Source organism: Tamandua tetradactyla, chromosome X, assembly GCF_023851605.1.
Source record: "Tamandua tetradactyla isolate mTamTet1 chromosome X, mTamTet1.pri, whole genome shotgun sequence".
In the NCBI taxonomy this organism is placed as follows: domain Eukaryota; kingdom Metazoa; phylum Chordata; class Mammalia; order Pilosa; family Myrmecophagidae; genus Tamandua; species Tamandua tetradactyla.
Genome location: NC_135353.1, coordinates 160,480,251 through 160,492,643, shown reverse-complemented (window position 1 = coordinate 160,492,643; position 12,393 = coordinate 160,480,251). Strand labels below are relative to the sequence as shown.

At 39.0% G+C, this 12,393-nt stretch overlaps 1 protein-coding gene across 2 annotated transcripts in view; it reads left to right on the top strand.

The window, feature by feature from the left end:
* The window catches only part of GLRA2 (glycine receptor alpha 2), a 202,606-nt gene that overhangs the window by 139,067 nt on the left and 51,146 nt on the right, over positions 1-12,393 (top strand). For both annotated transcript variants that reach the window (XM_077145093.1, XM_077145092.1), the window contains exon 8: positions 8,646-8,795. In XM_077145093.1, the coding sequence (XP_077001208.1) occupies positions 8,646-8,795 (150 nt within the window). The remainder of the gene's footprint in view (positions 1-8,645; positions 8,796-12,393) is intronic.

Sequence of the window (12,393 nt, the reverse complement as noted above, 5' to 3'; positions counted from 1 at the left end):
TGGCCCTGTTCTGAGGCAAATTTTGTGATCAAAGGGTACCATTTATAACTAGTTGGTTCCTGCAGCTATCAGGCTTGGAGGGAAGCACTACCATCCTTTGGCTATTTCTGCAAACAGAGTCTTCATTGGAGATGCGTTTCCCCAACTACTCTGCCCCATAACCTAACACGGATATCTGACATGGAGAGAAAATGGGGTAGAGGCAGTGACACTAGGATGAAAATGGTAAATGGAGCTACCACTATCCTTCTCTGCTAAGGAAATCTGATTTGTCCAGCATTAAATAGCAGGTGAGAACTCATTAATTATACAATAAAAATGACAACTTAATAGTGAAATTGTAAAGATGAAATTGTACAGGACCACTGGTCTTTGGCACCAGGTTTAATTCAACTGCCTGTATATTTTCTGACATTATTTTTACAGTGACTGAATGGAGGTAAGAGACAAAACAGAGAATCAAAGCCAGAATTCTCATTTCCTTCTCTGTTGATTACTAACTAAGTGAGATTTAGACATACATTTAATAAACTTATTTTTCTCCTCCATAAAATGAGATTGGATAGAATGGTAGTGTACCTTCCCAAAAGATGTGTCTTCATAGCAGACAATAAAATATGAGTCAAGTGGAGCTACCAAAGGCTTCTGTTCTAAGTAGCACAACTCAGGCTACTCTGACCAATAGGTATCCTTCCATTTCAACAGCTGCAACAACCAGGATTAATTAAAAACTTTACACTTCAAATAGATAAAATGAAACTATACTATACAGAGCAAAAAACTGCTATTATGGTTTAACAATGGTTTTGAGGCATAGTTTTGGAATAATTGAACATTGACTCAAGCAGATGGGTATGAGAGATCATTCCACTTAAAGAAAGAAAAGTATCTGAGTATTTTAAGATTACTCTATGAATTCCACTTTGTTTCTTTTCTATTAAAAATACTATTTAGATGATCATCATCATTTGGGATTTTCTGCACTGTAGGTAATTCCTCTTCAGATGCCTTCAGAAGCAATCCTTGAGTTATGGGAAATTTTCCAGCTCTGTGGGATTAGCCTAGGGCTTGGGAATGTGGATATTGCACATGGAAGTGAATTTTCCATGAGGGAGTCTGGCGATCCTTGTGCAATGATAGCCTGTTCTGTGCTGGGGATAAATATCAGGTAGAAAGTGGCCTGACCCATGAACAACTGGCTTCATGACCCAGAAAACAGTAAAGTCTGTGAACATACTCCAAACAAATTGTGGGGCTAAAGTAAATACATTTATGGCTTGATTTTCCTTGCTCTCGAGGAAATGATTGAACTGATGATGCAATTAATTTTTAAAAAATGACTGAAGAAAACTTATTAATGTTTTCAAAAAATTCCAAGATAGTATTTAAAAGAAAATTAAAGGGAAATAGCTTTAATCTAAAGATTGCTGACATGATGCCAAAACAGCCAAGCAATGTACTAAATTCTACCATCTAGTTGATTTATTCAAACTACAGATGAAATTTTATCCAGAGCCACAAAGACCAAAAACTCTTGACTGAATTTATACTTTCCCACCCAATATGTTAGTATACCACATGAGAAAGTCATGAGAACAAGTGTTCCTCTTTCACTCAGTGAAAATAAATTGAGAAATCTGAATATTATCATCTATCAGCTCTACGAAACCGGAACTAAATTCTATGTTCCTTTTAATGGTCTTTTGTTGTTGTTGTTGTTATTGTAGCTGTCTTTCCATATAAAACAGTGATTGTGAAAGAAATTTGAATTTATATACTGCTTTCATAATTTGTCGGTCAACAGAAAATTATAGGGTACTTACTACATGCCCCCAAAATTCATACTCCGTGATAGGGATACAAAAGAAATTACTGGTTCTTTATCTCTCAAGTATCCCATCCTTTAGTTAGGTGAATAAAAGCAGCATGCCTGAAGCAAGCACTAAACTGGATGATCCTGATTGGAAGCACATTAAAATTCTAAAGACAGAGGATATCTCTGTGGGTTACAATAGTCAGAAATGGTACCATCCTGAAGACGGAATCTGGGTTGTTCCTTAAGGAATAATTTGGAAATAAATAAACAAGTAGGGAAAAGACTGAAAGAACTTTTATACTGGGTGTTTTAGTTTGCTAATGCTGCCAGAATGCAATACACCAGAAATGGACTGGCTTTTATAAGGGGGACTTATTTAGTTGCAAATGTAAAGTACTTTGGAAGAAAGGCAGCTGGCTTTCCTCTGGCCTTCTCTGTCACGTGGGAAGCCCTACAGTGATATCTGCTGGCCTTTCCTCCCAGCTTCTGGGTTCAAATGGCTGTCCTTGGGGTGATTCCTTTCTGCATCTCCAAAATTCTGGGTCTATACTGGTTCTAAGCTCTGAGCTGAGTTGTACTGAGCCATGCTGGGCTCTGCGAGCTGTGCTGAGCTGCTTCTCTCTCTTCTGACTTCTCCTTTTAAGCAGTACTCATTGCAGAAGGCACTCCCCTTAGCCAGCCACATATGTACTCAGCCACAGACAAAATTTACATGCTCATGATTTAAGTCCACAGCAACGCAACAACTGGGCACCATCACCTAGCCAAGTTGACACCTAATCCTAACTACCACACCAGGAGAAAGAGCAAAGTTTCTCAACTTCAGCACTGTTGATATTTGGGGCCAGATAATCCTTTGCTGTGGAGGTTGTCCCGTACATTGTAGGAGGTTTAGTAGCAACCCTGGCCTCTACCCACTAGATGCTAGTAGTACACCCTCCTCCCTCCAACTGTGACAACCAAAAATATCTCCAGACACTGACAAATATCCCCTAGGATGGGGGACAGGATTACCCCTGTAATTTTGCCAGTAGTGCAGACAAAGACATCAGTGGGAATGGACTTGTCTTTCTTGGGGGGTAAGCAGAATTATTATTATTATTATTATTATTATTATTAACATGGGCAGGCACCAGGAATCGAACCTGGGTCCTCTGGCACGGCAGGCAAGCGTTCTTGCTTGCTAAGCCACCGTGGCCCGCCCAAGCAGAATTGTTTTTTAAAAGCACAAGGTACATGGTAGGAAAAAGTGGAAATAAGATTAACTAGGATGGACACAGGCTGTGTGAGATCCTGACTATCAGACCTTGCAATAGGGAGCCACAGGAGTTCTTAAGCAATGTGTTACAAAATTAAGTTAGTGTTTTGAATTTAATCTTGCAGAAATATAAGGATAAAGTGTCATAAGGCAGAATTGAATGCAAGAGGATCAGTTAGGAAATTGTTATAATAACCAGGTATAAGTGTTAATGGTCAGAGTTGTAGTGATGTTTTCAGAATGGAGAGAAAAGGCAAACCCGAGGGTGGTTTGAAGAAAGAAATATTGAGTTTGCATAAAAGATTGAGTGTAAGAGATAAAAGCAAGGGAAAACCCCAATGGTGAAGCCAGGGTTTCTGATGAGAAAGATTCAGATGAGCTGGATAGGAAGGAGGGGACATTGAATGAGTTTGATTTTGCAAATTCTACCTGTAGGATTTTGGAATTAGCATAGGAATGCTGGTGTGAGGTCAGGGCAGAGGGACAGATTTGGGAGCTGTAGAAACACAAAACCGTGAAATCTCTGTGACTTAATACAATAAACATGTATTGCTCACTGACACACTCCACTGTGAGGTGGGTGGCCCTTGGGCATTTAAGGATTTATGCTTCTTCCATCTTATGGCACCACCATCTTTAACAGGTGGCCTCCAGGGTGACTGCAGAAGGGATAAATACTCAGGAACTCATGGGAAATTTTAGAGGCCCTGAAGGGAATCTACAACTTCTGCCTACATTCTGTTGGGGACCCAACTGAACTGGTGAATCTAGTTTACTGGTGTCCTGGAAAGAGGAACTGGAGTTCATGAGAACTTGGCCAATCTCTGCTATGGGACCCAGCTACACACTCATCCAGAAATAAGAAGAAAGCTGTAGGAGTGAATGAGTTTATTGAATGAAAATCTGTCAAGGGACAAAGCAAAAGATTCAGAGATGTTGTCAGAGAGTGTGGAAGAGAACCAGCCCTATGTAGAATTAAAGGTGATAACAGGAGAAATAAATTCCCAGGAGGCAGGGAAATGCTTACTTTTGCTAAGATTCTTGCTTTTGGTGACAAAGAGCATAAGGATTATTAGAAAAGGATTTATACATCTACACCCCACCTCAAACTCTCAATGGGCAGTCTAAAACCCCAAACTCCTCAGCCTGGTTTTCAAAGCCCTGTCTGCATTGGCCCAGCCAGCCTGTCCATACCCACCAAGCATTTGGATGCTACCCATCCAGCTGGTCACACTGGCTTGTTCATCATCCCCAGAAACCATTCTGCTCTCTCCCATCCTCATGGTTGTGCTTTTTAGCGTCTTTCACCCATCAAAGTCCTGGCTTTTCTCAAGCCCTCGGTCAAATGCCACACCACCCAGGAATGAAGGCTCTTCTGATTTTCCCTGTCAACATCCACCTCTCCTTGCCCCATATTGCACCACCTTTTTGGTCCTTCCTCTACTTCAGCACAATGAACCATCCATCTTGTTCATTATATTTCATGTGACTTTCCCCTCGGTACATTGCAGATTTATTAAGCACCAAAGCAGGGCCAGTGGGCTGTACAACCCCAGGATTCACCAAACGACATCACAGTTTATTTTAGGGGACAAATGTTTATTGTAAAGGGCTATATACTAAATATTTTAGGCTTCGAGGGCCATTCGGTCTGTTACAGCTATTCAACTCTGCCCTTTTAGTGCAAAAGCAGCCATGGACAATATATAAATGAATGGATATAACTGTGTTCCCATAAAACTTTATTTACAAAAACCATTGGTGGTGGGCGAATTTGACCTGAGGTCATAATTTGCTGCCCCCAGGTCTTTGTGAATAACACTCACTGGAGCACTGCCATGAAGAATGGGGCCCAGAGTGTAAAACTGGAAGTCCTAAGAAGAACCTATGTGCATCTTCGTTACTCTTTTGTCTCCCGCCCCATCTTCCCGAAGGACCCAGTACAGAGCCTTCCACATATTAGGCCCGCAAATGTTTGTTTTTGTTTTTGTGAGTCAAGTATGCCTGCAAAGATACCAACTCATTGAATCCTGACAGCATTTGGAGTACTTAATTACCTTTGAAAACTAGTTTGCAAGTTTGTATTAAAGTAGTTCAGGAAGGGATCATGTAAGCCCAAGAATCAAAAAGAATGTGATGGGGGAAGATGTGAGCTAAAAACATCTGAGGATTAGCAGCCAGCGAGAGAGAATCTGACATCAGACCTGTGTAAAAGCAACAAAAAGGCATCTTAATCTTGATAGACCAGCACTGAGGGAAACCACATAATAGATGTCTCATGACAACCTCTAAATCCGTGTGAATAACGCATTCAATGCTGGCACATCAGTGCTAGAAAGATGTTCGTGTTTTGGAGGAAACTCAGAGACCAATCAAAATGATTAAGACACTGAAAGAGTTCATTTATGAGCAGCTATGAAAGAAGCCAAATACATGTTCAGCCTACTGATGGCCAAAGGAGATGAGGAAAAAGTTTATAAATTACTGAACACTATAAACACCAGGAAGGGGAGGAGTGACTGGTCAGCTCTATTGGATTTAATTCTCACTATAGACATATCTCAGGCATTGACAATTTTTGCCCATTATTGGGTCTTAAAACATTTATGGGCCATCTGAATAATATATAATTGGGAATGCTGTAATTGGTAATGTTCTATTATTACAGAAGAAGATTTCTCCAGAAGAGCAAATACAAAACAAGCTATGTTTTTTTTTAAGGAAAGAAAGAAACATTCCAGAAAATCTAGGTGTGCTGAGAAAATAAAAATGTGTTGAGCTAATAGTCATTCTTAAGAGTATCAAATATATGTGATTGTGGGTAATGTTATACAGTATAGAGTTGTTGAAATTGAAATTAAAGCATACAGATGGAAAGATGGCCAGATGTTTTCTTCCTTCCTCATTTGCTTCCTCCCTCTCTCTCTCCTCCCTCCCTTCCTTCTTTCATTCAATCGTCCATTCACTCATCCATCCATGCCCCAGATCTAAGGTCAGCCTACTAATTGCCAGGTCCTGTGTTGATGATGCAAAAAGTAATATTACACAGGGCCTGTACCCCCTGTCCCCCATGAAGCTCACAGTCTAGTGGTGGGGTCAGGGAAGCTGGGACAAAGAAGCAAACAGACAGGCTCAATACAGAAGGATAAGGAAGCAAAGAACAGTGACTCCTAAACTAGATGGGAGTAAGGGGGAGGGTTACAGACGCTTTCCAGAGGAGTTGGCATCTGAACCAAGCCATGAAAGATTCTAAGGAGTTTACTAATCAGAAAGAATGAGGATAAGCATCCAGGGAGAAAGAGCAACATACTTAAGGGGCTGGAGATGACAAAGTGCTAGACCAACTTGAGACTGGCACGTAGTTCAGATTACCTGAGACAAATCATGTAAGGCAGGTGGTGATCTTAAAAATAATTGGAACGCATTAGGACTGTGGGCAATTTTTATTTTCCTTGTTAATTGTTCTTCCTCTTCTGAAATTTCTCCATTAACAAAATCACACTTTTATACAGCCAAATAATTGCCAATATTTATGTAGCATTTACTATGTGCCAGACACTATTCTAAGCACTTTATATATATTAAGTGACTTTATCCACATAACAGCTCTATGAAGTAGGTACTATTATTGTCCCTATTTTACACATGAGGAACTGAGGCTGAGGGAAGCGAAACAACTTGGCAAAGTTATAGAGACAGAAAATGGCAAAGCAGGGTTTCTTTCTTGGGCTGTCGCTCCAAAGTCCCTGCTCTTAACCCCTTTCTATGCACTGCTTCTTTTCTTTGTCAATAGCCCATTCTCATGCCATATACTCCTTATGATGTACATGTAATCCCAGTCTAGAAATCAATATAACAAGCAATCAGATATAATCAAATAATTTGGGGTAACAATGTTCATAGCAGCAAAATTTATAGTAGCCAAAAATAACCTAAATTATCCTACCTTGTGAAATGATTCATTATGGTATGTATCATTATGCAAGCCTTAGAAATGACAATTTAGAAGAAGGTTGAATGACATGGAAAATTCTCACTGTACAGGTCAAAAATAGAATGTAAGATACAAACTGTGTGATCCTAGTAGAGTGTTTCTGTCCAAAAAGGAAATCCACTTGTCAGACTTAGTTTGAATCTTGGCTCTGCCACTTACTAGCTTTGTGACCTTGGTTAAATTATTAACCCCTCTGTACCCTAGTTTCCTCATCAGAAAACGGGTGTAATATAATTGTTGTAAGGGTTAAAAAATCAACACAGGGGGTGCAAGGGTAGTTCAGTGATAGAATTCTCGCCTGCCATGTGGGAGACCTGGGTTTGATTCCTGGTCCATGCACGTCCCCAAAAAACAAACAAACAAAAAATTCAACAAATGGTGCTGCAAAAAAGGGATACTCACATGGAAAAATAATGAAATATGACCCTGCCATACAGCATACAAAAAAAAATCCATACATGTAAAGTGCTTAAAATACTGGGTGGCACATTGTTAGCACTCAGTAGTGTCAGCTATCATCACTGAGAATTTTTATTTCCTTCTTTATGCTTCTTATTACTTTCTATTTTTATAAACTGCATGCATTACTTCTGTAATAAGAAAAAATAGGAAACCCTCTTTCAAAATTAGAATTGGATAGTACACATTCAGCTGGCAGTTTGGTAAGCGTCCACTGTAAACTGGGATCCAAGATGATACAACTTGGTCCAGTTTTTTCCCTCTTATATTTGGAAAAACAATTGTAAATTGAGTGAGATGAGGAGCATTTTACACTTCAAATAAAAATATTTGCTTTCAGAATCTGTTCATCAAATTATGAGACTACTAAACACTCAACCACGCACTGAAGGGTCATAAAAGTTTCCCTTTTAACCAGATACCTCCATACCAGCTTGAGCCCTGATGTTTTAATTTGGTTGAGTACTTTTGAACTGTGACAGTTTAAAACTGTATTTTTTTAAACTCTTTTTTATTGTATAGTATAACATATATACAAAGCAAAGAAATAAAAAAGCAATAGTTTTCAAAGCACCCGTCAACAAAAAAACTGTATTTTAAATACAGTTAAATCTTATATTTTTAATGGAGTAGGATCTTCTGATCCTAGTTGACATGAAACAAATTAGAATTTGATTTTTTGAAGGCTCAAGGCCACAAAAAGTTCATCTAAGTTTTGGAATTATCTTAATTCTGTTGGTTTTTTAACGTTAGGGGAAAATAGAAGGAAATGAACAGTTTTAAGAAGAGTATCCACTCTATTTTACCTCAAAGTTTTGTTTTTATTTCTCTTTCTTTTTTAGTTAGGAAAATTATTGTAGTCCTCTTTGGAGCCACTCTCAGGAATGAAGTTGTTTGAGCAGGTGGACTATCTTAAAGAGATGGAAAAAGGGCCCCATGGCAGGGGGTCATGTAATTTTCAGTGCTTTGCCAGAAGCTTCAAAGTGGGATCTTTTATTCCTTAAACACTTTCTCAAGGAAAAATCATCAGCCGAGAAGAGAGGTCTTTCTGCTGCTTAGATCATTAGGAATTCGACTTCCCTGCACATTTTCATGGCCATCTCGCTCTCTCTTTCCAGGTCTCCTATGTCAAAGCTATTGATATCTGGATGGCAGTGTGCCTTCTGTTTGTGTTTGCTGCCTTACTGGAATATGCAGCAGTGAACTTTGTCTCCAGGCAACACAAGGAGTTCCTGAGGCTCCGAAGAAGACAGAAGAGGCAGAACAAGGTACAGTCGACCCTCCATGCAGACAAAGTCAGGTGAAGCTTGAGGTGGTTCACCAAGCAATGCAACCCAGGAAATAGGAAAACTCACTATGAGCAAGAAGCTAAGGGATTTTTTAAATTATGATTAGTCTCACTATACCCAATCACTGCTTAGGTTAGTCCTTTAAAATTTGAGTAAGTTTGTCAGATTTAACAAAGCACAATTTAGTAAAATTTGGATTTCAGATAGACAAATATCTTTTTAGTATAAAAATGCCCCAAATATTATATAGGACATACTTATACTGAAAAATTATTCCTTGCTAATCTGAAATTCACATTTAACTGGATGCCCATTATTTTATCAGGCAATCTTAATTGGGGATATGCACTCAATTTGAAAAAGTGATATTAGAATTCTGGTTGTTTTGAATATTGAAAATATGTGTGTTTATTTGTGCATGTGATTTTGCATGTGCACCAAACTGATTTGATTACCTTTTTTTCACCAATTGCTCTGGCTTTATATAAATATTGTAAAACACCTGTAGACTGCAACTTTATAAATCCAATTAGACTGAGCTTGTCTCGAACTTAAACTTTAATGCAAAACCCCAAACTTTGCACTCTCCAGGGTTTTGAGGTTTGAAATGCACAGCTCAAGATCTCCAGTTCAGTGGTTCTCAAACTTGGGTGCACATTAGAATCGCCTTGGGATCTTTTAAAAATCCCAGGTCCAGGCCATATCCTTCACCAATTAAATCACAAGCTCAGGGTGGGACACAAGCATCAGTATTTCTGAAGCTCCAAGTGATGCCAGTGTGCAGGCAACTTTGCAAACCGCTGTTCTCTGGTTTACAGCCCCATCTCATATAGGATATCAGAAAGCTTGCACCTATTTTCAGTACTAAACTTTAGGAGAGATACATGCTCTTTGATATGGAGAATGCTAACACCTGTAACAATATTACTAGAGAATATACGTATTCATTCATTCAACAAACATTTATTAAGCACCTACTATACTAAGCTAGGGAATTCTGGAAATAGAGTGGTGAGTGAGTGACAAGTAATAGTAAATGAGGTTGGAGAAATAAACAATTTCAGGTTCTTATAGGACTTTGAAGACCAGAATAAAGGACTGAATTTTATGCTAACTGATGGGAATCCACTGAATGCTTTCACTGTGGCAAATACCACTTAAGCTATTAAGTGGAGGATAGTCCATAGGATCAAAAGTATCAGCAAATCAGTTAGGAGGCTATTACAGAAACAGAGGAAAGAGTTCGTGGTGGCTTAGACTATGGTACTGGCCACGGAGATGGAGGGAAGTGCACAGATTCAGGATTCATTCATTCATTCCACAAATATTTATTTGCTTCTTAATATGTGCCTGGCACTGATCTTGATCGTTGGAATATATTGTTGAATGAGAAAGACAATACAATTCCTTGATGGAACTTATATTCTAGTGGTTATGCCTGGAGGTAAAATCAATAAAACCAATAGGTCTTGCAGATGTATTTAGTGTAGGTAGGTGAGAAAGAGAGAGGAAACACGTATGACTCAGATTTTTGGCTTAAGCACCTGGGTGGGTGGTATTACCATTTAGTGATATAGGGACCATTGGGGCAAAAGCAGATTTGGGGTGGGACTCAAGAGCTTTATTTTTATTTTTAACTTTTTTTATTGTATAGTATAACATATATAAAGCAAAGAAATAAAAAAGCAATAGTTTTCAAAGTACTCTTCAAAAAGTGGTTACAGGATAGATCCCAGAGTTTGTCATGGGCTACCATACGATCCTCTCATATTTTTCCTTCTAGCTGATCCAGAATATAGGAGTCTAGAGGGCTTAAACACTTTTTTATCATCACAATTGACTATTTTTTTCCTTCTTTTTTCATGAACAATAACATATACACAAAAAAAGCTATAAATTTCCAAGCACAGCACCACAATTAGTTGTAGAACATATTTCAGACTTTGAGATGGGTTACAATTTCCCAATTTTAGGTTTTTACTTCTAGTTGCTTTAAAATACTGGAGACTAAGAGATATCAGTTTAATGATTCAACATTCCTATTCACTTGTTAAGTCCTGTCTTCTATGTATAATTCCACCATCATCTTTGATCTTTCCATACCTCTCATTGGGGTTGTTTGGGCTATGGAAATTCTAAATTTTTGATATTGGAAGGGTCTGTCGCTGATATGGGGTGGGGAGATGGAACTATCTGATGTTCTGGACAGGCTGGGCTAGGTGTCAGGACTTATCTGGACCAGGGACCCATTTGGAGGTTGTAGATTTCCGGCAAGTTACTCTAGTGCATGGAACCCTTGTGGAATCTTATAAATAGCCTTATGTATTCTTTAGGATTGGCTGGAATGGTCCTGGTTGGGGGTTGGCAGGCTTACGTAACAGCAACCTCCAGAGTAGCCTCTCGACTCTATTTGAACTCTCTCTGCCACCAATACTTTATTAATTACACTTCTTTTCCCCCATTTGGTCAGGATGGAATTGTTCATCCTATGGTGCCAGGTCTGGATTCAGCCCTGGGTGTCCTCTCCCATGTCGCCAGGGAGACTTTCACCCCTGGATGTCATATCCCACGCAGGAAGGAGGGCAATGATTTCACTTGTAGAGTCAGGCTCAGAGAGACTGAGGCCACATCTGAGCAACAACAGAGGTCCTCCAGAAGTAACTTCAAGAGCTATATTTTGATGCTGTTAAGATTTGTATAAGTAATTTGAAAGATATATGTGCTCAAGAGAGAGAAAATCTGGAAACATATTGGGAATGACCAGCAAACAGATAGTGCTTAAAACCACAAAACTGAGACAGTATAAATAAAAAGCCCTGAGAATGGAGCACTCCACCATTTAGAAAGCCTGTCTAGAGTGGATTGATCAGTAAAAGGAATAAAGAGAATGGAGACATGTTTTAAATACTACTTGCAATAGCTGTTGCTGTGTGTGTATAGCATAGAAAATAGTATGAAAGAAAATGAATTAATGGGAGGAATCTTTTCAGGATGGAAGACAAAAGATGATGTTTACCAATGATAATGCTTTAGGGAAAAGGGAGAAATTAATGCTCCAGTGAAGGAAGGGCATAATTTCAGGAACAAACACTTTGAGAAAGTGAAAAGAATAGTATCCATAGGAAAAGAACAGGGTTGGCTTTAGATGCGAGTAGATACTTCATCCATTTAGATAATAGGTGAAACTATTGCCAATAAGCACAAAGGGGTTATGAAGCTATGAAGTGGCAGAGCAGGTTATGAAGCTATGAAGTGGCAGAGCAGGTTTTGAAGTCAAACAATCTGTTTCCAGAGTCTGTGCACTTCATTCATAGTAGAGTGCCTAAGGGTGCTGGTCAATTGGGAGGTTTGATGAAGGTAAAATGTAGGAATTCCTAAGTGCTCCTATCTTTTCAATGAAGCATGTCAGCTGAAAGGTAAGGTGGAAGGAAGGAATATACAAAGTTTGAAAAGGGAGGAGCAAGTATTAAATAGTAGTCTTGGAGAATGAGAAAGCAATTGCTCCAAAGAGAGAGACAGGGTCAGGATGCTAGAGCAGCAGGGGTGCCCATCTGAAATTTGTGGTAATGAGTTTAAA